General features: G+C 49.5%; 2 protein-coding genes across 5 annotated transcripts in view; one reads left to right on the top strand and one right to left on the bottom strand.

Moving 5' to 3' along the window:
- CUNH1orf74 (chromosome unknown C1orf74 homolog) overlaps nt 1-27,172 on the bottom strand; it is a 127,009-nt gene that overhangs the window by 97,514 nt on the left and 2,323 nt on the right. The window contains exons 2-3 of one of the 3 annotated variants that reach the window (XR_005972620.1): nt 14,367-14,418; nt 13,228-13,364 (exon numbers count right to left, since the gene is read on the bottom strand). The exons of 1 other annotated variant lie outside the window; for it this stretch is intronic. The gene's annotated coding sequence lies outside the window, so the exon portion shown is untranslated. Of the gene's footprint in view, nt 1-5,188; nt 5,320-13,227; nt 13,365-14,366; nt 14,419-27,172 lie in introns of those variants that run through there. One more of the 3 variants, XM_041635307.1, reaches the window with a different exon arrangement.
- On the top strand, nt 1,096-27,172 carry Traf3ip3 (TRAF3 interacting protein 3). Of its 2 annotated transcripts, XM_041635303.1 has the most exons (16): nt 1,096-1,303; nt 5,051-5,451; nt 6,917-7,043; nt 7,145-7,208; nt 7,391-7,415; nt 7,642-7,671; nt 7,751-7,846; nt 14,919-14,990; nt 17,104-17,244; nt 17,681-17,818; nt 20,135-20,270; nt 20,919-20,981; nt 22,587-22,643; nt 23,381-23,517; nt 26,077-26,183; nt 26,970-27,172. In XM_041635303.1, the coding sequence occupies exons 2-16, from the start codon at nt 5,110-5,112 to the stop codon at nt 27,064-27,066; spliced, it is 1,632 nt and encodes a 543-aa protein (XP_041491237.1). In that variant the 5' UTR covers nt 1,096-1,303; nt 5,051-5,109; the 3' UTR covers nt 27,067-27,172. The 2 variants fall into 2 exon arrangements, with proteins under 2 accessions (XP_041491237.1, XP_041491236.1); XM_041635302.1 differs by lacking the exon at nt 26,077-26,183 and having other exon boundaries at nt 26,974-27,172.

Below are 27,172 nucleotides of genomic sequence, written 5' to 3'. Positions count from 1 at the left end.
TCCTGTCTTCCCTCGTGTCTCTCGCCCTGGGCCCCTGTGTGCCTCTTGCTTTTTTCTCTTCAGACACGAGGGGAAGTAGCAACCATGAGGAGGACTGTGATAACTTCTCCGTGTTAACGAAACTTAGCACAGCTGCGTGAGCGTCTCACTGCCCGCCTCACGACTGCCTCCTTACATCCCCCTTACACATCTGCAAACCCTGCATTCACAGCAGCCGCATCTACCGCCTAACCCCTCCATGCTGAGGGCTCAGAGGTCCCAGTGCTGTTCGTGAGCTTGGACCAACCCGGTTTCCTGCTGATCTATCCTGAGCTGCTCCAGATTGCCTGTTTGTGATAGTTTCTTTCTAATGCATCTGTTCTCTTTAATTTTCCCCCAAATTTCTCAGTTCAACTCACTGGGATTTTTCTCTCTTCCCCCTAGATTATGTTGGTTATCTACCTTCTGTCTTCTAGCCACCTTTACTGTCAACCCTCCACATTGCTTCAAAAAGAAATGAATCCAGAACCCCTTAAGGATCTAGAGCTCCTCAAAACACAGAGATCCTTCAGACATGTCAACACTGGGGAGAGGTGCCCAAAGGAAAGGGAGGTTCCAGAACAGATAGCTGGATGGCATGGGAAACATCCCTCCTGGGTCTCACCACAGAAATGGCAAGGTTTGGATCTGGCCCAGAGCTCATCCCTGTGTAATCCCCGATACAAACAAACAACAACAACAAAAAGTTTTGAAACAGGGTCTCAAGTAGCCCAAGCTACCTTGAACTCAATATCTAGCTGAGGATGACCTTGAACTCCTGATTCTCGTGCCTCCACTTCCTGATGTCGGGGTTTCAGAGCTGCACTTCCAGGTATGGTTTTTAGTGCTGAGGATGAAACATGGGGCTTCATGTATCTATGAAAGCACTCTACCTACTGAACTCTATCACCAACCCCTGGAAATGGATATTGGCTTGAAACTGCTGGGGAGCACAGACCAATCAGGTAGCGGGAGAGTGGGTGGCGGGGTGGAGTTCCTCACCAGCCCTGGAGGCCCCAAGGGTGAAGGGGCCCCTCTCAAGTTGCTGAGAGCAAGGAGAGGAACTGAGGTTTGCAAGCACTGTGGCTTGTCTGTTTCCTGTTTCACCAGACTGCTGTGCCAAAAGAATGTCGGTACCAGAGGAAAATGGAGAGGGGGCTCAGAACATCTGACTGACTGCTTCCCTGGCCACCTGAGACCAGAGAGGGGGCTCAGAACATCCGACTGACCGCTTCCCTGGCCATCTGAGACCAGAGAGACACTAGGACAAAACCTGAGACCTGAGGTAATGGTGGAGGACAATGCTTTGGGATCCAGGTTTGGGTCTGTTGGCGTTGGGGGTGGGGCAGAAGGGGCTCTGCCCATGCCAGCCTCCTGCACAGCAGCAGGTGGTAGGGTCTGAGTGCTGGGCTTTGTGTGACCAAGAAAGCATCCTTGGGTAACCACTGGGATACGGCTAACAGCTCTGTTCCACCTGTTAGATTAGTAAAGGTAATGACAAGCCTGTAGGTGAGGGGCAGTGCCCTGCTGCCTCCCTGTGCAGGGAGGAGAGCCACCCTCCCTAGTGGGTACTACCCCTTCCTCCAAGGCTCTAACTGGACCCTTTGTGTTGCCAATGGAGACTCCAGAAAGCCTGGGCAAGCGGCCTTGTGACCTTTCTTTGAACCACAGGACCAGTTCCTTTATTCTGCAGCTAGTCCCTGTCCATCAGCTCTTCCACAGCCATTTTTTTTTTTTGGATTTTTCGAGACAGGGTTTCTCCATAGCTTTTTGGTTCCTGTCCTGGAACTAGCTCTTCTAGACCAAGCTGGCCTCAAACTCACAGAGATCCGCCTGCCTCTGCCTCCCAAGTGCTGGGATTAAAGGCGTGCGCCACCACCGCCCGGCCCCCACAGCCTTCTTATGTTGATGTGAGCCACCATTTCACACCATTCCAGAAGGCTATGTGGTTCCGTGCAAGCACCACATCAAATCCCACCGGGGTGGCGGGGAGTGGGAGGACCTGTGGGTCGAGCAATGCTCCTCTTTCTAGGGAACCATTCCTACTGTAACTTCCCTCTTGGTGTTAAGTCCTAATGATGCAGAGAGTAAAGCAACCATATTTCAGTAGACCTACAGACCAGCTAGATGGCGAGCAGGGAGAGACGTCACCACAGCCTTGCCTCGACCCCACGAGATGTTTCCTCTTCCTGTCTAGAAGGCGAGAGGGTCCTAAACCCAGAGAGCTACCTCCAGTTCAAACCCTATACGGAAGTAGGGCCCAACAGGGAGGAACCTAAACCCTCACACTCGAGGCCGTACCCATTCTTCACCTGCCTGTTCTTTGCCTTCCTGTCTGACCTACTGGAGTTGATGGTTACGTCCAGACCACTGAGAAGCGCTTTGTCCTTATAATCCAAACTCAGAGGTCACAGGAAAATTATTCTAAGATGGAGATATGAGGCCTGTTCATAACTGAGAGAAGGAATTAGGGGGAATCAGACGGTGTCCTAGAGTCTGGCTTTGCCCGGGCGTTTGATTTACACCAGCAAGGATAGGTAGGATGCTTTCTGTCTGTTATTTTTAAAAGCTATCATAATGGCAGTGCTAGGTGTATGGTGTAGATGTCATCATTTAATGCTCATATCCCTTTCACGGGACATTTTAGCCCCATTTCATTAATGAGAGCCCTGAGGCTTAGCAACACTTAACCGTTTCCCCCGTTTGTAGGCAGTGACAGCCTGGAAGTGAGTCGCAGACTGGCCCCGAAGCAAGAGTTCCCATCCATCCATCCACCCATCCACCCATCCATCCACCCACCCATCCATCCACCCACCCATCCATCCACCCACCCATCCATCCACCCATCACCCATCCACCCATCACCCATCCATCCATCCACCCACCCACCCATCCATCCACCCATCACCCATCCACCCATCACCCATCCATCCATCCACCCACCCACCCATCCATCCACCCATCACCCATCCACCCATCACCCATCCACCCATCACCCATCCATCCATCCACCCATCACCCATCCATCCATCCACCCATCCACCCATCCATCCATCCACCCATCCATCCACCCATCCATCCATCCATGTTAGTATTCAGGCATCTGTATGTGGCCTGACACTAAGAGCCACTGCTGTGCACATTTAAAAGGGCCATGCCTACCTCCCATCTCTCCCTCTTCCTCTCTCTCTCTCTCTCTCTCTCCCTCTCTTTCTTCCTCCCTCCCTTTCTCTACCTCTCTGCTATCTGTCTCTTCCCCTCCTTCTATCCCTCCCCCCTTTCTCTCGGCCTCTCTCTTCTGCTACCCCTGTTCCCAGAGGCTGCTCTCCCCTCTCTCTTTTTAAGTTCCCTTTCCCCTATAAAACCCCCTCCACCTGAGCTCTGTCGCACTGTGTCTTTCTCTCGCATACCACATTTTTTTATTACAACAATCCATCCATCCATCACAGAACATGTGTAGAGCTTTTGGCTCCTTTTCTACATGATTAAATAAGCAGAGAGACTGGTGGGAAGTCTAGAGAACCCCACAGAGCGAGAGTGAGAGCAAAGCCTTGGGGGAGGCACTGAGATGATGAGGAGGACAAACACCAGCTCACAGTCCATGGGGTAAGCTCTGCCCAAGGCAGAGGCTGCTCCTCTGCCCTCAAGAGTCAGGTAACAAAAAGCATCCAGGACTTGGCTATATAAGCCCCTCAGAGAGTGAGACTGTCCACCCACAGGCTTGTGAATGAGTGTAGTGACCAGGGACAGAGCAGCCACTCTGCACAGAATTCTATCTTGTGCCAGGATAGACATCGAAGTCCCAACAATGAAGCATAGGGACTCTGCCTGCAGATTCTGTGCAGCCTATAAACAAGTCTCTGGGGTCAGAGCTGGCCAGTGCCTCCTGGTCGGTGAGGCTGGGATACTTCCTCTGACCACCCAGGAGCTGAATTCCAGGGCAGTGAGATGAACGGTAATAGAGAAGAGGCAGCAGCTCTGAGGAGGACCTTCCTCATCACCCAGTCGGGCTCCAGAAGGCAGAGGAGGCGGGGAACAATCTCTGATGCTAGGGTGTAGGTCCTCTGAGTCCAGCCCTCACTCCACCAGGCTGCCAGAGCCCAGAATGAGGCTAGCCAAATCCACAACAGGAAGGTGAAGACGAGGGTTTAGGTACTAGAGAGATGGCAGGTAAGGTCACCTAATGGGGCACCAAGGGTGACCTATCTAAAGACCATTCCTTGGGGACAGGTTTCTCTTGTCTTGCTTCTTAGGGTTTGTCTTTGGAGGACTCCTGTTGAGAGTTCAGACAGCAGTTTTGGAGACAGACTGAGTTTGGCAGGGAGGTGACACCGAGCCAAGGGTCTCTGCCGTGGACCAACACTAAGCATCGTGAAGATGCTCATCCCATACACTGACCTGATCAGCAGCTGACGTCAGCATCTCGCCCTAGATACATAGCGGATGACAGATAGAAATGTCAGGATGTGGCGATGGAGGAATTAGGGCAGGTTCCCTGAGCCATGCCAGTCCGGAGCCATAAGGTGACTGCTGAGAGCTAGAAATGGGGCAGAGGGTGCTAGTCACAAACCTGATCACTTCCTGAGGGGTTGTGGCTAGACCTCCACTGGGTCTCGAGAACTGCCTCTTAGCTATTTTAGGGATAGTGTGGGCAAGAGAACAGTCAGGATGACATCATCTTTCATTTTAGACTGGAAGATGAAGTGGGCTGAGGTGGCCAAAGTTCTGCAAGCTACCCAAAGGGCTGTACGCTCATTGTGACGAGTATCATTTGTCCCTTGTGTACCCTCACTCAGAGGCATCTAACCAAAGAAGAAGGCTCCAGAGAGAGCCCCCACTTTAGGGAACAGTGCTAGAGAAACCTGGCCTTGCTGGATTCCATCAGTTCATGCAGGATTGAGCCCAGGAGTCCTCACCCCGGGTTTTCAGCACACACACGGATGGAGCCCTGTGCTATTTCTGCCCTGACCTGGGGAGATAGATTGTCAGTTTTTGGCCCTTCTTCTGACTCCTCCCTCTTGGCATCTGTCAGATCCAAGCAGCTGTTCAAGGAACTGAAAGCCAAAGACAACAGGTGCTCGGGAGGTCACCATGATCAGCTCAGACCCCAAGTCCTCCCCTGGCTTGGCTCGGTGGGCTGAGAGCTACGAGGCCAAGTGTGAAAGACGTCAGGAGATCCGAGAAAGCCGCCGCCGCCGCCGCAATGAGACCACCTGCCGCCAGCCGGGGAAGGTGCTGAGGACCCAGCACAGGGAACAGCTTCAGAGAGCTCGGCAGCTCCAGTTCCTCAGAAGGAGAAACCTGGAAGATGAAACGAAAGGCCAGGTCAGGGAGCAAGGGCCTTCCCGCAAGACAGATGGAGGGACATGTCAGGTGACTGTCCTCAAGGAGCCCTTGCCTGGTGCCAACAAGACCGCTTTCCCTGGACAGCAGGTGGGATATGTCCAAGAAAACACTGCTCTAGACCTGGGGGGTGGGAAGTCTGAGAAGCACAAAGGCCGAAGGTGAATAACAAATGATTCCTGTAAGCCCCTTCCTCAGCATGCAATCAAGTTTCCATCAATCGTCAACCATTGCTCTTTAGGGTTTGTGCTGTGTCTTTAATTTCTTTTGAAATGGGGGTCCTACTCCTGGCTGTTAGGAGAAAGGAAATAACTGTTCAAACAATTATAAATCAATAACTAGTATAAGATCTTTTTTTCCCTAAGATACGGCCTTGCTATATAATTCAAGAGGGCTCCAAATTTATGATCTTTCTGCCCCCTTTCCTGAGTTCTGGGATTACAGGTGCACCGTAATTCACAGACTCTGCTTTTTCTTCTCTCAATGCTGAGGGCCTTGTGCATGGTCAGCAAGCATCCTGCCACTGAGCCGCATCTCAAGCTCTATAACATCTTCTGCGGCTATGTTACGGCATCTACTTGACCATCGTTCACCAGAGACTTACTAAATGCTTTGAATATGCCAGGAACACAAGCCAGTGTTCTTCATGTCTTAACATGCATGTTTGCATGCATGCACATGCTGCCACACGGCTGCCCAAAGCAACCATCCTATAACATGCCAACAGCCTGTTTACATGGTAACAAGGCCTCTGAATGGCCTTGACAAAGGGGCAGAGGTATCGAGAATGGGAACAGAAAAATGCAGTGAATTAATTGTCTGCCCGTGGCTATTTAGTCAGCCCATCATGGGATCCCATAGATATTTCTTAGCCTTTTAGTGCTGGGTTAGCTACATAGACTTTTTGATTTTGTAGAAGAGAAGACAAAAATAACAGACATTCCCTCCATCCAGGACAAGAAAGAACAGGCACCGAGGTGACCTCGAGGCTGTGAAGCCTTGGGTGGTTTTGGCTTTCTAGGTGGAAAGTATCGTTTGGACTGCTGTGACCAAATGTCACACAGGGAGTAGCTGGAAACAGCAGAAATATATTTCTTGTCATTTTTGAAGCTCAGGTCCAAGCCCAAGACTCCAGTCCATCTGGAATCTGATGAGGACACTCTTCCTGTGCAGATAGTCACGCCACCGTGTGCACACATGGCAGAAAGCGGGCAGACAGGCACGCTCTTACGCAGCTCTTCTGGGAAGGCACTGACCCATGTTCAGACATAAGTGCTTCCCAAAGGCTCCTTCTCCTAAAAACCGCTACAATTTCAACACAGGAGTTTCGGGAAAACCACTCAGTCCACACAGATGTCATTAGCATTTGCTTTGTTTCATTTTTACTTTGGTTTGTTTTTCCTGTGCTGAGAATGGAGCCGAGGGCTTTGTATGTGCCCAGCAACCCGCTAGCACTGAGCAACAGCCCCAGCCTCTGGCTCTTCTCTCTGCAGTTCTCTGGAGAGCTTAAAAGGCCCTTCGGAGTGGCATTCCGTAACCTTCCTCTGCTTTCCAGGTAACAGGGACAAGCGCCGCCGTTTTCCCAACCCTGCGCCATTCCTCCTCAAGCCTCCATTCCTCACACATGACCGTCTGTCCACCACAGGACTCTGCCATCAAGAAGCCACACAGACAGCACCGGGGTGAGAGCGCGGCCCTGACCTACAATGGCAGCCCAGTTCTCCCATCCCTCCCTCATCCTCCCTCCTTCCCAGCCTGCTGAATCACCCTGTCTGTCTCTCAGGTACTCAGACAAAGGCAGAAGAGGCACAGCCAAGAGTAAAGAGTGATGCCAGTCAGCAAACCAAGTGAGTTCCCTCGTGTTCTGACCCCAACAGTTCACATCTCGTTCATCCCTCACCTCCACTGGACAGCCTAGCTGAGGAGGAGGAGGAAGCCCCTCCCCGCCCCACTGCTCTTCCACAGGGATGCCAGGTGCTCGCAGGTTTCATTTTTTTGGCCCACTGTCATGTTTTCCTTCTCTTCCCAGCTGTGGAGTCGCAGTTCAAGATAAGGTAAGAGAACCCTCGTTTGGAGGGGTGTGGGTCAAATGGCCCCTAAGAGCTAGTATCCCGGGATTCTGGGATAAACCCGGGCTGTGGTGGAGGGTCCTGAGCATAGATGTGGGCCTAGAAGGACCCTGCCAGATCCAAGGCAAAAGAGATCTGCTCCGTGTAAGCCAGCCAGGGCTCTCTGGTTCTCTGCCGACGTCCTCCTGAGCCTCTTCATCTCTTTCTCTAGGACATCATCCAACTCTCTGAGTACCTCAAAGTAAGTATCACAGCAATGCCTGGGGCAGCCTCACACTCTTCCTCCAGGTTAACCTTCCCCTGTACATTTTTCCTTCTAGGAAGCTCTCCAAAGGGAGCTGATCCTCAAACAGAAAATGGTGTTTCTCCAGGACCTGCTGCCTGCCCTGATCCGGGCCTCTGACAGCTCTTGGAAGGTAAGAGTAAAATCTTCAGACCAGGTGTGCAGACTTTCATGCATGCCCACCTTGTGTCTCTCAGCATCCCACCCGGCATGGGAAGGGTTGTCTCACTGGGAGGAGGCAAAGGTGGGGGTGCTTAGATGCAGAGGCCCAAAGGTCTCAGTAAGTGTGACCTGGGGAGACCCAAAACCAAAAGCAGACATAAGGCCCTGCTTTTAAACCGTGGGAAGAGATGAAAAAAGAGCTCCGTCCAGTGTTGTTACTAAGTATTGTCAAGGCAACGGCTTTCACGTGGGATTCTGTATTAGTCACTTTCTTAATGTTGTACCAAATTACCTGATACAAGGGACTTTAAAGAAAGGGCTTATTTTGTTTATGGTTCCAGAGTATAACCCATCATAGTTCGGCGAAGGAAGGGGGGGGGGGGTCATGGCTGCAGGACTGTGAGGCAACTGGTCACATTGTATCCACAGACAGGAGCCAACTAAGAAAGGCTGGTGTTGGTCTGTTCATTCTCTAGATAGCCAAAGGCCATGCTCCTGATACCATGGGAAATTGTTCTTTAGGCAGACACCTTCATTTATTTTGTAAAAATCATCTCACTACGTAGCCCTGGATGACCTAGAACTCTATGTAAACCAGGCTGGTCTTGAACTCACGGAGCTGCACCTATCTCTGCCTTTGCCTCCCAAGTGCCAGGATCAAAGCCACGTACTACTGTGCCTGGCTCAGGCTCCTGCTTTTCAGAGGGTTCATAGTTCTGTAAGCAAGACACATGACAAAACAATACAGACATGAGAAATAAGAGATGCTTCCAGGGTGGAGCAGGCTACAGGGAGAACAAAGAACCCGGAGAGGGGAGCCAGAAGCACAAGGACAGTTACAAAGCATTGCCAGGCAAAGGAGGACTCAGTGACAGGGTGGACAGGTAAGAGCCAGAGTGTGGCTCGATTTGGCACAATGGCTCTCTAACTTTCTTTTCTCAGGAATCTTTATATTAATTTTTCATTAATTAATATTTTCCTAGAGTGACCACACTTCCCCTCCCTCCCTCCCTTCTTCCCTCCCTCCTCCCAGTGCCTCCCCAGTACCCCACCCACTCCTCCTTTCTCTTCAGAAAAGGGCAGGTCTCCCCATGTATATGGGCCAGCCACGGCATATCAAGTTGTCGAAAGACTAGGCGCCTCCCTTCCTATTAGGTCTAGATGAGGCAACCCATCTTTATACTAACTTTTAACTAAAAACTCCAAAGAACTTCTGATGTACCCATATTAGAATTTGCCATGTTAAAACTTAAAATGGAAATTTATGAATATTAATTTAGAAATAATAACAATCAAGCATCATATGCTAACTTCAGTTATGTATTTTAATGGAAAGCTTTGTTTCAAAAAGGAGAAATTAGAGAAGTACATGGTTGGACATTCTCAATACCTAGTTAGTGGGTTTTCTGTAACATGATAATAGGTTTCTCCACCAATGCAGTAAGCCAGATCAAGTTGAATTAAAAAGTAAAAGAACAGGTATATTTGAGCAAGGCCTGGAGAAGTCACGCAGCCAAGCTAAAGCAGGGAGCTATATACCCTGTTGGCAAGGGGTGATGATGTCCTCCACAAGCCCAGGTATAGTCAAAAACTGACCACTTTAGGAGGGGTCTTGGGCTACTGGCAACTTCAGGGGAGGAACTGTTGGAGGAGGCCACTTGTTTGTTTCCCGGCTGCCCAGAAACTGAAATAATCACACAGAAACTGTATTAATTCAATAACTTCTTGGCCTAATTGTTGTAGGGAGGGGGGCCGCTTGTTGGTTCCCGACCACTTAGCCCTGAAATAATCACACAGAAACCACATTAATTAAATCACTGCTTCGCCCATTAGCTCTAGCTTCTTATTGGCTGACTCTTACGTATTAATTTAATCCATTTCTATTCATCTGTGTATCGCCACGCGGCTGTGACTTACTGGCTAGAGTTCCCTCTGGCTCTGGTGGGGTACATGGCTTCTCTCTGACTCCGCCTCCTTTCTTCTCCAACATTCTAGTTTAGTTTTCCCCACCTAGCTCTGTTCCCCTATAGCTCTGCTATAGGTCCAAAGCAGTTTCTTTATTAACCAATGATATTCATAGCATACAGAGGAGAATCTTACATCGAGGAGCTGCTGCTGCAACAACAATACACAACTGGCCTTCTTAGCACTTTTGGAGACTCTCTGAGAGGGGCAGGGTTTGGAGAGAGAATTGGGGCTTTCCGGATCAAACAGGAGTGAGCTGCAGACAAATACTAGCTGAACAGAAGACACCTAAACTCTATTTCCTTCTCAGTTCAACCTCTTGTGAGCACTCTTTCAATTGAAGTATTTGAAAGCAGTCAGTGTCATGGAGAATGTCCTGAAAAGGGAAAGGCCTTGCAGATAGATCCCTTGAAAGAGTCTGTAGAATCCTCCTGTGTTCAGCAAAGGATAAGTTGGAGCCACCAAAGTCTAAGGCAGCAGGTGTGTTCAGCCAGAACATGCAGCCTCCCAGGCCTCCCCGCAGCTCACTGTAGGAAGGTTTATGCTTAAAGAAATGAAAGGGGGGCAGCTGGAACACTCCCAGAGGTTTGTGGTGACACAGAAGGCCACCACTCCCCCTCGGAGCCAAGTCATCCCTCCTTACATCAGTCACCGAGCCTGGATTCGGAGTCTCTCTGGTGCAGGCCCTGTTTGCCTTTTCCACTGGCAGAGCAGGAGCCAGAGTCCGCAGCCGGGCACTCCAGTGGCTGAGCTAAATTGAGATCATCTCCCCCATTGGTTTATAAGATGCTCGGTATCGTCCAACTCTAGGCTGGGGGTTCAGGACAAAACGAAATCGAGTCCTTACCTGAAAGACTCACGGCTCAGCAAGGGAGAGTCACAGCAGGCAGCTCTGGTGAGACCAGGCTGCAAGTGTGTGCGAGCCCGACAGTGAAAGAGAGCGAAGGAAGGCTCTGTGGAAAGAGGCCATTTTTCCTGCGTCTTAGGGGTGAGTAGCAGCTCACCAGCTCAGGAGTGGCTCGATGATGGGGGGCAAGCAGAAGAGTGTTTAAGGAATTAGGATATTTACAGGCCTGGGTGTGGCAAAGCACTGGGTGTAGCTCAGTGTGACGGACAGGAAGGGGTCCCATCTGAAGAGCGTCAAAGAAATACCTCTCTCACACTTTCAGAACAGGAGGCTTGACCCTTCACTGTCAAGGTTTGTTTCAGACTCAATGTGCAGACTCCATTGTAGAAAACACACGTGCATATCTGTATGTGGATGTGCATATGTGTCACAGCAGATACCTTGTACTGAGGACCCATGAGATCGCATGCCACCCCCGGTTGAGAAACACAGTCACAGGCAGAAAGCGGGGCGGAAGTTAACATTCACTCAGAGTTGAAAGCAGGGCCTTACTTATTCTGCCATGCCTGCTTGTCTTTCCGAAGGGGAAGAATCTGGTCTGTGCTTGTAGTTTATCTAAACGAAGGCCTGTGGCTGAGTGAGGGGTAGAGCCCTAGAGAGGCCTAGGTCAGCTGTGCTTAGAGAGTGGAAGTGAGGCAGATACATTAAGAGCTATTTATGTAGCGCTCAGGAGTCTGAGGCAAGAGGATTCTAAACTTCAGGCCAGCCTGGGCTGTATGTTGAGACCCTGTTTGGCTGTTGTTGTTGCTGCTGCTGCTGCTGTTGCTGCTGCTGCTGCTGCTGCTGCTGCTGTTGTTTTTTCAGCCATTTAACCATAAACTTGGAGGGGGCGTTGTTACCCCGGGCTCCACACAAAGAGTTGTGGCTCCTCTGGCCTTCGTTTCCTCTCTCCCACCTTCCTACCCTTCCCAACTCTCACATTCACCCTTTTCTTCATCCTCCCAGCTTCCTGTATTTAAGAAAAGTCATTGTTAGCTGTTCAGTTGAGAGTCCTTGCTTCTCCCAAAACAAAACACTTCAACTCCATCCCTCCCAAGAAGGTTTCAATATTAGAGAAACAGTGGCCCCATTTGGTGATTTTGAGAAAATACTTGAATGAACGAGACCAGCATTGGGACTTGGACCTCAGCCAAGTGTCATCTTTGTCCTTCCATTTGATTCCGTGTATGAATCTCCAGCTTCTCATGTAGAGATGATGTTCACGGCAAGCTCTCCATCAAAGCCCCAGAGTCAGTGCCCCCCCCCCCCGAGTCACTCCCTGGAGCTGCTGGGAACCCAGAGCTGGGTCTGACCACTAGAACAGATGCAGCTATGCAGGAGAGGAAGCTGGGGTGGATCTGCGAAGCGGAACTGAGAGCTTGAGATGACAGCACAGGGGGAACTGGCTCTGCACCCTATGCAAACTCTGTGAGAGCAGAGATGAGCCATGGGCTAAGGCTTCCAGGGTGAGGTGTGCTGTTTCTGGAAATAGATATGAGGCAGGGGATGGACCAGCACTAGGTGTGTGTGGTCTTCCCATTGCCTTTCCCCACCAGGGTGGCCTGTCTGAGGAGATCCAGACTCCTGGATAGGGTCCACAGCAGCCTGTAGAACTTCTTAAGTCTCCAATACTAAAGTCAGCATGGGGAGACTGGGGGGTAAGGGGCTGCTCTATTTGCAGCAACTTGGCTTCAACATTTCTGCTTGCCTTAGGGAGTCTGGAGCTGTGGTCCAGGGATTTTGTTCATGCCGTAGACTTGGGTGGCAGCCCCTATCCCTACTTGAAGGGGCTACCATGAATCATCTTGTATTGCAACATAAATGGAAAAATAATCTGGGGTTGGGTTGAAATGCGCAAATACTTGGAAGAGGAAAATATTGAATGAAAGTGATCCTACAGACTAGGGAACTACCTAGAGGACATTTCCAGGATACTGTCTGGAGCCTGTGTTCCTTCCAGGCTATAAGGCGGCAATCTTTAAACTTGGTGGGTGTAGCTGGCGGAGTCTGTTGGGAGACCAGCACAGAGGGTGGCAGGGCGGGGCTAGCTGGGTTCAAGGCCTGCAGACTGACAATGAACAGGCCCCTCTGGGGAATGTAGCTGCTCTACCAGTTAGGCCTGGGCCTGAACAGTGGGAGCCTTTGTCCTCCTCTCATTTGTCCCAAGCCCTGTGGTTATTGTAAATGCCAAATCTCTTACTCTCGACGCTTTTCCACATGTGGCTGAGAAAAACATTAATAATAGGAGGCACTTTAAAAAATTGTTTTTGGCAAAGGCTTTTGCTTTTTGCAAGGTCCAGCTGAGTAACACAGGAAGCAGAACGGGTGGGGTCTCCCCCTGGTCCCCACGGTTAGAAGACTTAGACAAGTACGATCAAAACAGGAGCTCTGTGATACCACTTCCTGCCTTCCCCAGGCACCTCGAGTCCCAGCACCGGAGGCCCCCCTCACCCCAGAAGCCCTCTTCTGCCCCTAGTCTTTACAGCCGTGGCCCACCAAGAGTGTTGGAACTGTTCGCCAATGACAGGAGCCACAGTATCCAGGACTGGAGAAAGGCTCCTCAAGAGTCCCACAGGAGTAGGGTGGAGAAGCCAGATAAAGAAACGTGAAAACCACTTATAGGTTCATGACTGTATCTCTAAAACAAAAAAACCAAAAACAAAAAAAAACATGTCTTGTTAACAGCACCCCCACGGCCCCAGCCAGAGACACCTGGGGTAAAACTCAATCTGGCAAAGGGGATGTCTACAGGTAGAAGCAACAATGTACATGAAATGTAAAAGACTGAAAACCAGAATTGCACCTCTACCCACCTTCTCCACTTGCTCATAGATCAAGGAATGCCTTAAAGTTCCCTCAGGCACCACAAGACCTGGGGCACGCTGGGGGTGATGGGGAGGGCAGACAGATGAGACCATCAGATAGACCCAGCTTTTGAATACCTCCGTGACTTTCCCAGAAGCCCCCTTACCCCTCCCTGGGCCCACTCCTACTCTGCTTAATATCTCTAAGTTCATTTCTCACTTTTTTTACTTTCTCACTGGTGTCCTGTCAAGGAGGAAAGGACACGCACACACGTGCACACACACACACACACACACACACACACACACACACAAGAGTACAGTCAGGGTCCTCCACAGCCACAGGTTCCACAGCCTCAGATTCATCCAACACTGGATCAAGAATAATTGAAGGAAAAAAAATCCTGTTTTTCTTGTTTTTCATGTAGTCTCAAGTCGATACAGTATACATTTACGCCGTGTTTCCACTGTACTGTGAGTGAGCCAGAGACGGTTTTAAGCATATAGGAAGGTGTACATAGGCTATTGGTAAGTGCTACACACTGGCACTTGAGCATTCTGAGGGGTTCTAGGAACTAATCCTCAGTGGATATGAGGCGTGTGCAATGGAAGGGCCACCCCTACAGAGACCTCTGCCCCACAGCCCTGCCCGGCCTGAGATCAAGGTATGCCACCAGTGTCACCAGTGCCAGGCTCTCCCCTTGTCTCTCTTGGTTTGCAGATACCCTCTTGTCTTCAGGTGCTCTCCCCTCGGAATATCCTGGCACTCTGATTTTGTTTTATAAAAACACGGGGAAACCAGACTTGACTGTGTGTTAACTTCTTTGAAGGCTTACCTCCAAATGTGGTTCCATCCTGGAGTACTGCAGCTCTCTGCAGCCTTCCGGCCTGAAGGGCAAACACAGTTCAATCAGCCCGTAATAGGACATTGTAGCAAATATAGATTCTCCCCAGGAGCAATGGACAGAACATTGTAGCAACACACAGATTCTCCCCAGGAGCAACAGACAGGACATTGTAGCAAACACAGATTCTCCCCAGGAGCAACAGAGGCAGGGGAACCTGCAGTGCAGGTGGGGGTGGTGGGGAGGAAAGAAATGACAGCTTAGGACCCTCCATGCCGGTGGTCTTCTCTGCTGCCTGGGCCACTTGATAGAGAAACTCAAAAGTACAAAGAGAGTCTGGGGACCAGTCTGGATGGCCCTTGACCTAGCAGAGAGCTAGCTAGCAGAAGGCTAACTTCCCCTGAGAGATCCTCAGCTGTCTCTGCACTTGCAAGGGTTCAGCCTGCCGGCACCCACGGCAACCCACAGAGCCCCATGGTAACAAGCTTCAGCCTTGTCTGTGTTTTCAGGCCTTACTTTACTAACTCATCCTGTTTACTTCAGGGGCAGCTTAATGAAGACAAACTGAAGGGCAAACTAAGGTCCCTGGAAAACCAGCTCTACACCTGCATGCAGGTAAGCGCTCTGAAGAACACTTCTACCACATTGATGTCAATTGGATGAGAACGTTTGAGTCTTCCTCCTGCCTTCTAAACACGCCAGCAGATGGAGACTGCCACACCCCCACTCTTGTCCGTTCTCACATGGGTCCCTAGTTAGCTACGTCACTATCTCCACGATTCCTTCTGTATCCTAGCACGCACCGCTGTAGCCCAGGAAGGAAACCCAGCACTAGGCGTGATGTTGGCTCCTACGGAGATGTGGGGAATGGTCCTTAAGGTGTGTGCCGCGCAGTCTCCAGAGGCCCAACCTGACAGCAGGGAAGAAGACACGACAGGAATGTGCAAAAATGACATTGATCTTGGGAACGAGTTGTTTTTAGCAACCTGGAGGAAGCAAGGGGCACAAGAGTCTGGAAGAAGGGAATCCTGGTTTTCCTTGTTAATATTCAGCTTCAGTGATCTCTTGATTTGGCCTAATTTCAGGCTACAAAAAAAAAAATAGTTCCCCTGACAGGTAGAAAGAAAGTGGGAGAGCAGGGACCAGCAAGAGGGCTTCCTAAATGAGAGCCCTTGCCACCAAACCTGACAACCTGAGTTCGATCCCTGGAACCCACGTTGTAGGAGGAGAGAAATGAACCCCTTCACAAATTGTCCTGACCTCTGCTCACATTCTATGACAAGTACGTGTACACACACACACACACACACACACACACACACAAATATTAAAGGAAAAGTAGGTAAGTAGGGAATGGGTGGGCTTCTCTCATTTAGAGCTAGAGGGATCAGCACTTTCCTACATGGCTGGGAACAGCTTATATTGTCTGTAGGCTTCCTGGCCTACACATCTGCTCGCTTTCCAACGTGAGCTGCTTTGTTAGGCTCTTATTAACTAAAATATGCAAATCAAACTTGTAAGAGGCCATCAAGCAAGCCAGATTGCAAGTCTTTAGTTTGTTGTTTGAGAAAGGTCTCATCATTAAGCTGGCCTTGAACTTGTGATCCTTCCACCAGCCTCCCAGTGCTGGAGTTACAGGCATAAGCAACTGTGCTCAGGTACTCTTCGATTTTCTATTGGAAAGGAAGCAGGTCGGCGATGACTGTTATTAAGTTCGATAACTAGGATACCACCATGCCTGACTTCAACCAGTCTCTCTCTGGTTTGATTTTTAATGAAAAACCCAAAAAAGCAGAGCACCCTTTCAGATACAAATACAAAATTTCTGACAATCCCAAAGTGAAACAAAAATGGCTCCTAATGTTCCTTCCTCCGTCTCTGTTCTCTGGGTTCTCCCTGACGGGTCTAGCACTAACTGTGAAAGCTGCCTGCCTTCCTCACAAATCAAACCCAAAAGGTGAAACACAGGCACCCAGCTTCAGTGGATCGACAAATCTAGTTTATCTGGTTTGGGGGTATTTTCCTTGGTCATAAAACCAGGGGAAACATTTTACCTGACAGTCGTGGTGCACGCCTTTAGTCCCATCACTTGGGAGGCAGAGGTAGGAGGATCTCTATGAGTTCTAGGCCAGCCTGGTCTACAGTGTGAGTTCCAGGCCAGCCAGGGCTGTAACACAGAGAAACCCTGTCATAAACAAACAAAAAACCAAACCAGGGGAACATTTAATGCAGATGTAATATGACTTTTAGAACACTAAGTAGGCCCTCAGAGTCCCAGGACATTTTCTTTCAGGCAGCAGTGTGTCTCCATTTGGAAACTGTTTCCAGGGCAGTGAGGGAGATTCATCCAAGAGTGGAGCAGTGAGGAATGGGTCCCATGCTCACGAATGCCAGTACGTCAGTGCTCAGCAAAGCCACCAGAGCTGGGGATGGAGGAGTTAGGGGAGATTTAACAGACCTGGTGCGTGCTCTGAGTCTGGAGCTCAGCAGAGGCGAACCAGCTGAGAGGACAGAGGAGGAGGCAGCTGCAGAAGTACCCTGCCAATGGCAGGCACCTCTCAGACACCCTAAGGGATTCCTCTGCTCAGCTCCAGACTGAAGAAAAGGCCTACCAGACAACTGATGTCTCTGCCCTGAGGACAGGACCTGCATCATTCCCTGTGTATGTCCCAGCTGTCGGGTGGGCAGAAGTTCACTGTGTATTTGTCGGATTGCTTCTGGTTTACAGAAACACACTCCCTGGGGAATGAAGAAAGTGCTGCTGGAGATGGAAGACCAGAGAAGCAACTATGAGCAAAAGGCTAAGGAGTCGCTTCAGAAAGTGCTGGAGGAGAAAATAAGTGCGGAGCGGCAACTTCAGAGTGTGCAGGTGGGGACGCTGAGCAGGTGGGGACGCTGTGCAGGTGGGGACGCTGAGCAGGTGGGGACGCTGTGCAGGTGGAGATGCTGTGCATGTGGGGATGCTGAGCAGGTGGGGACGCTGAGCAGGTGGGGACGCTGTGCAGGTGGGGACGCTGAGCAGGTGGGGATGCTGTGCAGGTGGGGACGTGGGGACACTGTGCAGGTGGGGACTCGTTGCAGGTGGGGACACTATGCAGGTGGGGACGCTGTGCAGCTCTGGGGGCCGGGACCCCAAGGGCAGGGAACAGTCCCCAGAGCAAGGTGGCCAACTACACACTCCAGAGACCATGCTCCTCAAGCTCATCCTGCATTTTAAACTACAATATAAGCAAATGCAGAATTCAGTGTGTTCACTCTCTCTAAGTGTCTGCTCCTTGGGAACACTCTCCTCTGGTCTCTTTCAGCTGTCCCTGGCTTTCGCTGAGCAGAAGTGTGAAGAGTGGAGGAGTCAGTACGAGGCTCTTAAGGAGGACTGGAGAACCCTAGGGGAGCAGCACAGGGAGCTGGAGAGTCAACTGCATGTACTTCAGTCCAAACTACAGGTACTGGGCTCTTAGCATGGGAGGGGAGGGAGGGCAGGAGTGAGGGAAAGGGTCTGGGGAGAAAAGATGCTCCAGGGCTGGGCCCCAAAGGCTTCATACGTGCAACAAGGAGCTTTCCAGTCTTCACCCCACGGCCCACTGAGTCCTAGACCCACTGTTCTGCCTCTGAACTGTGATTCTTTAATTAATGCCTGCACTGCTCATGCAAATGAACTAAGTACCCACTGGAAAGGCATTAGCCAGATACAAATGCCTGGGCTGGAACCGCCACTGAATTGCACCCTAAGTCAGACACCATCCCAGCAGAGTACGCAGTGCACAACTTAAATGTTACTAACTTATTTACAGGTATTAACACATCCTGCCAATGTGTTTCTCATCAGATTACTGTAAACCCTTAACATACTCAAAAGTTCCTATGCTTTCAATTTGTCGCCTTAGAAAACCTAATTACTCTCGATAAGCCTGCTTCCTCGTCAGCAAAATAAGGGTGATAGTCTTCATATCACAGTATTGTTGCATGAGTTAAATATGGATAGCCACACGAAGTGTTTAGCATAGTCTATGGTACTATGAGCACTTGATACAGGTTAACGATTACTTTGCGTGTGTTACCTCTGGCCTGGGTAGAGACCTAGCCTTCCTAGCTATCTAAAACCAAGAGTTAACCAACTGGAGTTGTTCAATCATCTGGCTAATTACCCCTCAGGAAGGCAGAGTCACCTTAACCCACGACAAAGAAGGAAGAATAATCAACCATTTAATAAGAGGTGCACTTTCCCTTCCCGGGAAGCCTGCCCATTTTTCTGAATTTCTCAGAAAAGTGTAACCTTTCATCTCCTCTCTCTTTCTAATACTTGCCAAAGTCAAGGTATGCTTCCAGAACACTCTGGGCTTTCTTACTCTTTTTCTCTGAAGTTATTCTCTGTCGATCCTCTTTGCCATATGGCTGTTTGCCAAAACAACTCAAAAGTCATGGCTTTCTTTTCCTCTTCCTCATCTCTGCCCTCGAGGCAGCTGCTGAGATTTTACAGTACGCCCATCATTACCGTTGTTATTGTTTGGGGTATTTTCCTTTTTTAACTAAGAAAAAGCTTCTTTCAGAATCTGTTCTTTTTTTAACATTAACCATCTTTCTTCAATTTTTATATTCTTGAGAGTTTAATTTCTATCTTCCTTTTCCTCCCTCCAAACCTTCCCATATATCATTCCCTGCTTTCCTTAAAATTCATGGCCTTTTTCATAGATTATTACTGCATGCATAGATATATGTACATATATATATATATATATATATATATATATATATATATTCCCAAATAGGAACTTGCATGTATGATTTCAGGGCTGACCATTTGACTGGACAACCACCTGGTGTGCTCTTCCCTGGGAGAGACCTCCTCTCTGACCCAGCTGTCCTCAGTTGTCTGTGGTTGTTTTGTGGGGTCGAAGCCTCGTGGGCTTTGCCCCATTAAGCATTGATGTCGTCCTTGTTCCCTGCACATTTGAGCCGACATGTTGAGGAGACTTTGCGGGTGTCATTTCTGATGTTGCTAGGAGATGAGCTCTCACAGCAAACTCCCTGATCCTCTGGCTCTTTGTCTTTCTGCGCGTCTTCTGCAATGTTCCCTGAGCCTCAGGTGCTGGAGACATGTTGTACATGTATCCATTGAAACTGGGCTCCACAAGGATGCATTTTGATTGGTTGTGATTTACTGTAATGGGCCCTAACTGTTGCAAAAAGAAATTTCCTTGAAGTGTTAATTTTTTTTATTAACAAATCTAAGAACTCAGAGAGGAGACCCCAATTTCCCAGTAATATATGGCACCCCCGGTGGGGCTCCCCACAATCTTCAGTAACACATAGATTTCACTTACTTAGTTTGGAACTTTGAGATCTGTCCTCAAAGTGGATCTTTATAATTTCCCCCCAACAGAGCTCAGAAACCACACACACACACACACACACACACACACACACACACACACGCAGCTGATGAGAGAGGGAACACGACTCTTCGAGACACAGATCTCACTGGGTGCACAGCACAGGGCTCTCTTCCTCACAACTGATCATGCTGAAAGTGAAGGCACAGTGGAACATCAAGAAAAGTTCTGACTTGATTGGAGATCTGCCGAGGCGCTGGGACACTATCCCCTGTAGATATCAAGTCAGATGCGCTGTTGGAAACATGCAGGATAGAGAACACGTCCCTGCATCCCAGGCTATTAACTTTCTGCTGTCTTCTATTCCATGGCACCTGCTTGGTCTCCACGCACACTGACCTGCCGCTGTGTGCCGCCTCCTCCTCTCAGGGAGCAGACAGCAGAGGCTCACAGATGAACCAGGCCCTGCGACTTCTAGAAAATGAGCACCAGGAGCTGCAGGCCACGATCGAGCGCCTGCAAGGGGACCGAGAGCAGCAGAGCTCCCACACCCAGGACCTACTAGGTACTCTTCTTGGGGGTCCCACAATTTCAGGGGTAAGAACCACAGCTGAGTGAGCTCTGACACCCAGGACCTACTAGGTACTCCTCTTCTTGGGGGGTCTCACAACTTCAGGGGTGAGAACCACAGCTGAATGAGCTCCGACACCAGGACCTACTAGGTACTCCTCTTCTTGGGGGTCCCAGGATCGTGAGAACCACAGCTGAAAGAGCTCAGAGAGAGGAGTCTGGGGGGAGGCTTTGGTCTTCATTTCTGCTTGCCCTTATGATTCCATCTTTACTGGAGGGAAAGGCGGCTCTACCTTCATCACTCTAAATGAACATCAGTTGGGTTTCTCTAGGACCTTGTATGCTCTTTTCTCCGGCCTGTCCCTGTGGGCCAGACCACAGCTGCTCCCACGCAAGTCTCATGCCAAGGCCATATTCCTAATTTGAAAGGGAAAGGTTAGCACAAACACTGGCAGAACAAAGGCTTCCCAGCAGTGCCGGTGTGGGCTGACGGGACCCGGGGGCATGTGTACGCAACACTGTGTGTTCATGTGCGACGGTGCCCTTCCCCTTCAGATCCGAAAGGCCCTGGAGAGGACAGGACGTGCTTCTCGGTTCCACCTCTGGTGCTCTTCTATTTCAGTCTGCATTCTTTCACTTTCAGATCGGCTAAAGCGGTCAGAGGAGGAGAAACAGGTCCTGGTGAGCAGAGTACAGAAGCTGCAGAGTAAGTGTCCTTGACAGCCTGAAACCTGCACAGGCAGCTTCCGGTGTGTGTGCCCACAAAGGGCATTCGAAGGCAGGCCAGAGGCCCAGGCTCTGGTGTGTCCTGCTTCAGGGCAGCCTCGAGCCCACTTCCTGCAAAGGGAGGGTCATTTGCATAGCTCCTCACAAGTTATATGGTCGATTTCTTTCCCCGAGTTGTATAGTTGTATATTAGCATCTGTTCTTGTGTTTCCTCTCTAGTCTCCTCCTTGTCAGTGACAACCCTCATTTCCATTCCTACGAGAATTCCAGCGTGTGTGTGTGTGTGTGTGTGTGTGTGTGTGTGTGATGTAGGAAGAGTTGTGATATATATGAGTGATGTGTGATGCAGTGTGTGTGCACACTATGTGTATGTGTGTGGTGTGTATGGGAGCCCATGAAGTGTGCACAGAGGCAAGGGGGCTGGAGGGTGTTGAGCATCTTCTGTGTCACTCCCTGCCTTGGTCCCCTGAGAAAGGGTAAGTCGCTGTTTCCCAGCCAGGCTAGCCAGCAAGCCCCAGTGATCTTCCCTCCTCTGCCCCGGACCTGACAACATTAAGGTAACAGGAGCAAGAAGCCATGCCCTGTTTTACATGGATGCTGACAATTTAAATCAGGTCCTCACATGTGTACAGCAAGTCCTCTTGCTCTTCCATTGCCCCAGCCCTGGGACTGTCCATTTTAAGAAGTATTAGGCGTTCTAAGATGGTTCTTTTGTTATACATTCCATGTGTTCACATGAACATGTCACTCAGATCTTTCTCGCTAGAGCTGGTTCAGACGATAAGCTTTCATTCGACCCCTACATGAGTCAGGCACCCTAAACATGTACTGGGGGCACACCATAAGCAAAAGCAATCGTTTCTTAAGAAACTTCCATTCTAAGCAAGTCCAGCAGTAGGGGCTTCCATGAAAAAGAAATCAATGTGTGTCAAGTCAATAACTACTACAGAGAAAAAGCAGCAGATTCAAGGCAAAATTAGTCACTGTCATGTAGAAGGTCATCTGAGAGCAAGTTCCTCCTACAGCCACAATTAAGCAAAGACACAGACAGAGACTGACATAAGGACAGTGTATTTGTAATGAAATGACTTGGACAAAAACAAGCCATTTCGAATCCCAGCACTTGAGAGGCAGAGGCAGGCGGGTCTCTGTGAGTTCAAGACCAGCCTGGTCTACAAGAGCTAGTTCCAGGACAGGCTCCAAAACCACAGAGAAACCCTGTCTCGACAAAAAAAAAAAAAAAAAAAAAAAAAGAGCCGTTTCTGGAGCCTGCCATTCAAAATCAAGCTGTCCAGAGGTTTGGCAACTTCTCTTTAGCTGTACAGGTGGCTGGCTGTGTCTACGCATGCTTTCCCTGGAGTGTATGTGGGTCTACATGTTTCTTATAAGAGCAGCGGTTATCTGGACTAGGGCCGTGTTAATGACCTTACTTTCACTTGGTTACCTTTTCAAAGACTCATCTCCAGGAAATGTCACATCACAGGAGTGAGGACTTCCACACAAAAATTCTGAGGAGCAGCATCCAGTCCCTCACAGATGGTGACATCTGGGATGTCTGACCCTGGCTCTGTCTGTCTCTCAACAGGTCTGCTTCAGAATCAGTCCTTACACCACCAAGAACAGGAGAAACTCTTAAAGAAAGGTCAGCAAATTTACTCGCACTAAATGTTGCTCTTCCTTTGTCTGCCTAGAGGCTGGGTATGGACTACATGACTTCTTGGGGTCCCACCCACTCCTGAGAGTCTGTGACGTCAGGGAGGTAGGGAAAAGTTTCTGACCTGGACATCTCAGGCAGCCTTCTACTCCGAGAGGTACATAAACTGGGAAAGGGTTTCTACTTTCTCTGAAAACATTGTCTGTGTTGAACATTTCAATAAATTGATTTTGAACTCATAATTTCATGTCAGTTTTTACACAGTTGATTTTATAAATCACAGCCAGTTTAGCCCAAACCACACAGCACACAGTCCTCTCGCTCACTCTAGCCCTGACCAGTCTGCTGCCCAAGCCTGCCAGGGGCCCATCAGCCACACACAGGCCCCAGCGGCTCCTCGGTTAAGGACAACACACAGCCTGCTGTTTTATTCTCACAACTCCTAGATAACATGACAATAGAGAAATAATTTCAATTAGCAAGTATTCACTAAAATGATCAGATTAAGACAAGTTCAAAGAAAAATGAGATGTCAACCTTGCTCAAGAAGTCTGAGGCCAGCTGTGTGTCCGGGCCACAGGGCACACCAGAGCTCTTTAATGCAGAATGTTCTACAGCATTCAGCAAAGGCAAGGACAAACCTGCCGTCTCCCTATTCTGCAAACCCTGAGGGTTCTCAATGACAGGGCCAGCCCTCACAAACAAGGGTCTTGCTGCTCTTCTAGATCAGGCTTTACCTGTGTGGAATCCAAAGCTCTCCCTTGATGAAGCAAAGCCCGAGAGTACAGGGAAGGAGAAAGACTGGGAGCTCAGAGACCAGCTACAAAAGGAGACATCTCAGCTCCGGGCCAAGGAAAAGGAGGTGAGGAGGCAACCTCAGTGTAAGGGCTTATCCAGACTGTGAGTGCTCATCCAGACTGTGAGTGCTCATCCAGACTGTGAGTGCTCATCCAGGGCGTGAGTGCTCATCCAGGGCGTGAGTGCTCATCCAGGGCGTGAGTGCTCATCCAGGGCGTGAGTGCTCATCCAGGGCGTGAGTGCTCATCCAGACCGTGAGTGCTCATCCAGGCCGTGAGTGCTCATCCAGGCCGTGAGTGCTCATCCAGACCGTGAGTGCTCATCCAGACCGTGAGTGCTCATCCAGACTGTGAGTGCTCATCCAGACCGTGAGTGCTCATCCAGACTGAGTGCTCATCCAGACTGTGAGTGCTCATCCAGACTGTGAGTGCTCATCCAGGCCGTGAGTGCTCATCCAGACTGTGAGTGCTCATCCAGACTGTGAGTGCTCATCCAGGGCGTGAGTGCTCATCCAGGGCGTGAGTGCTCGTCCAGACTGTGAGTGCTCATCCAGACTGTGAGTGCTCATCCAGACTGAGTGCTCATCCAGACCGTGAGTGCTCATCCAGACCGTGAGTGCTCATCCAGGCCGTGAGTGCTCATCCAGACTGTGAGTGCTCATCCAGACTGTGAGTGCTCATCCAGGCCGTGAGTGCTCATCCAGGCCGTGAGTGCTCATCCAGACTGTGAGTGCTCATCCAGGCCATGAGTGCTCATCCAGGCCGTGAGTGCCAATCCAGACTGTGAGTGCTCATCCAGACTGTGAGTGCTCATCCAGGGTAGTGCTCATCCAGGGCGTGAGTGCTCGTCCAGACTGTGAGTGCTCATCCAGACTGTGAGTGCTCATCCAGACTGAGTGCTCATCCAGACCGTGAGTGCTCATCCAGACCGTGAGTGCTCATCCAGGCCGTGAGTGCTCATCCAGACTGTGAGTGCTCATCCAGACCGTGAGTGCTCATCCAGGCCGTGAGTGCTCATCCAGGCCGTGAGTGCTCATCCAGACTGTGAGTGCTCATCCAGGCCATGAGTGCTCATCCAGGCCGTGAGTGCCAATCCAGACTGTGAGTGCTCATCCAGACTGTGAGTGCTCATCCAGGGCGTGAGTGCTCATCCAGGGCGTGAGTGCTCGTCCAGATTGTGAGTGCTCATCCAGACTGTGAGTGCTCATCCAGACTGAGTGCTCATCCAGACCGTGAGTGCTCATCCAGACCGTGAGTGCTCATCCAGGCCGTGAGTGCTCATCCAGACCGTGAGTGCTCATCCAGACTGTGAGTGCTCATCCAGACTGTGAGTGCTCATCCAGACTGAGCACTCATCCAGACTGAGCACTCATCCAGATTGTGAGTGCTCATCCAGACTGAGCACTCATCCAGACTGAGCATTCATCCAGACTGTGAGTGCTCATCCAGACTGAGCACTCATCCAGATTGTGAGGGTTGATCTAGACTCGTGGTTCTCAACCTATGGGTTGCATATCAGATATCTTGCATATCAGATATTTACATTATGATTTGTAACAGTAGCAAAAATACAGTTTTGAAGTAGCAACAAAATAATTTTATAGGTGGAGGTCACCCCAACATGAGGACCTATATAAAAAGGGTCCCAGTGTGAGGAAGGTTGAGAACCACTGATCTAGACTGTAAAGAGAAGGGAAACCTCTGGGAGGCAACTGGAAGGCAGGAACGTCCAAGCTTAAATTGTGACTAGATGCCCAGAGGTGTTCATTTTCTTATACAAATTTCTTTGCTCTTGAATAGACTTGCAATCTTTCTCCTTCCTAACTGATAAGAACCACTATCAAGGTTATATTGATAGACTATTATAAGTCAACCAGAAGATAAAAATATTTGACTAAACACATTCACTTCTTAAATTCTGTCACATACTAAGTGTCACAGTGCTTTTATCTTACATAGAATCTTTTAAATGGCAAATGCTGCCCTAGGAACATACTTCCAAACTCACGCACCCTTGGAAGTGTGCAGAAGCAGCTAGCTCCCAAGGAGGAGAGACTTGTCCTCCAACTACTGCTAAGTCTTTCGTGCTGTAAGAAATACGTTTTAGTATGCCCATTTGCAAAACACGTTCACAAAGTCATAGAAAAGCATGTGCACGGATTGGGCCAGTAAGCTGGCTCAGCAGGTAAAGGCACCTGCGGCCAAGCCTGATGACCTGAATCCAATCCCTAGGACCCACATGGTAGGAGAGAGGTGATTCCAGGGGTGCCTTCCAACTCCCACACATGGTAGGAGAGAGGTGATTCCAGGGGTGCCTTCCAACTCCCACACTTGCACTGTGGTGTCAGCACACACGCACACACACACACGCACATATCAACAACAAATAATGTAAAAGATTAAGCATTTCCATGCGTCAAATGTAATATATGAAGCATAACCAATCGTATAACTCAACATATTCCAGATAAACTATGTGATAGGAAAACGACTAACTAAAATCTCTGAGAAAAGCGGGGAGAATGGCTCACTAAAAAAAGTGAAGGAGTACGGTACTCAGGGCAGCCCTCCTCCAGAGTTACGTCCCAGACTGAAACAGTGGCACTTTGTTCTGTTGTCCCCAGTGCAGAGAGCTGCATTCAGAGCTAGACATCCTCAATGACAAGCACCACTCCTGTCTTGGAAAGCTACAGCACTGTCAAGAAGCCCTGAGCCACAGCCAGGAGGGCCCATCCTTCTCCATAGCCCTACACGACACAGGGGTAGTTCCTTTTTCATGCCCAGTCTTACCGATAAAACACATCAGTTCACACCAACATCTGGTCGTCCTGCCCTGTTCCACTTATGCCAACAATATGCGCTATGAAATAATATATTATGGATAAATATGGACGAAATGCTGCCCGTGATCCACCCACACTAGATGGAGCCTACTCTGAAAGCCTGACATGTTCTAGACCCAAAACACACTATGCATGCACAAACATGATGCTTGAAAGCTGCAGATGGTTTCAGAGCATTTGGGATTTGTGATCTAGGGCCTTTTTATTAGGCCTGTTCAACTGGTAAAGTCCATACAAATGTTACAAAATGAAAAAAAAAAGTAAAATTTGAAACACTCCTAATCCCAAGCATTTCAGAAAAATTATACATAACCTGTATTGGCTCAAGTATAAAAGAGCTCTTTTGATTTATTATGAAAATATGGCAAGGGCAGGAGGAAGACTTAAAAAGCATTGAGGGACACAAAGAGAGTATTATTTTGGTGAATTATTTTCTACTTTAAATATTCATATCAGCATTTAAATATCTGTCCCCTACTGGATATGAGTCTCTAGGCCACTAGTAAAATGGTTTTATCTCAAGGGAGGTGACAGAAAGTGGGAGAAACACTGAAGCAAAAATGTCTTTTCTGCCACCAACGTGGGGCTTTCTGCTGTTAGAGCACCAAACACTGTTCTTGCCCATCTTTCCTCCTAACTCAGAGATGCTCTCTCCTGTCTCCACCTCCTTCCACACAGCGGCAGTGTGGCCAGTGGCTCCCGGTGCTGATGGTGGTGATGGCTACAGCACTGGCGGTGTTCCTGGCAAACAAAGACAGCCTGGGGATCTGAGTAACTTCTGGCGTCTGTCTGGGGGAAAGCTAGAAGCAAACGACTCCCTGAAAAACTTGAGTTTTGGTACTTTACAACTTCGGTTTCCCTCCAACTGAATACAGAT

This window comes from Microtus oregoni, unplaced genomic scaffold (assembly GCF_018167655.1).
Source record: "Microtus oregoni isolate MIOR12 unplaced genomic scaffold, Mior012 000047F_ref0000412, whole genome shotgun sequence".
NCBI classification, from domain to species: domain Eukaryota; kingdom Metazoa; phylum Chordata; class Mammalia; order Rodentia; family Cricetidae; genus Microtus; species Microtus oregoni.
This window is presented reverse-complemented; position numbering and strand designations above follow the sequence as displayed.

Excerpts from the sequence above, each read along its gene's own strand:
- Traf3ip3 (XM_041635303.1), top strand. The coding sequence starts at position 5,110 with ATGATCAGCTCAGACCCCAAGTCCTCCCCTGGCTTGGCTCGGTGGGCT. Across the intron at positions 7,672-7,750 it reads AACTCTCTGAGTACCTCAAA|GAAGCTCTCCAAAGGGAGCT; the intron begins GTAAGTATCACA and ends TTTTCCTTCTAG. Across the intron at positions 26,184-26,969 it reads AGCCACAGCCAGGAGGGCCC|ACAGCGGCAGTGTGGCCAGT; the intron begins ATCCTTCTCCAT and ends ACCTCCTTCCAC.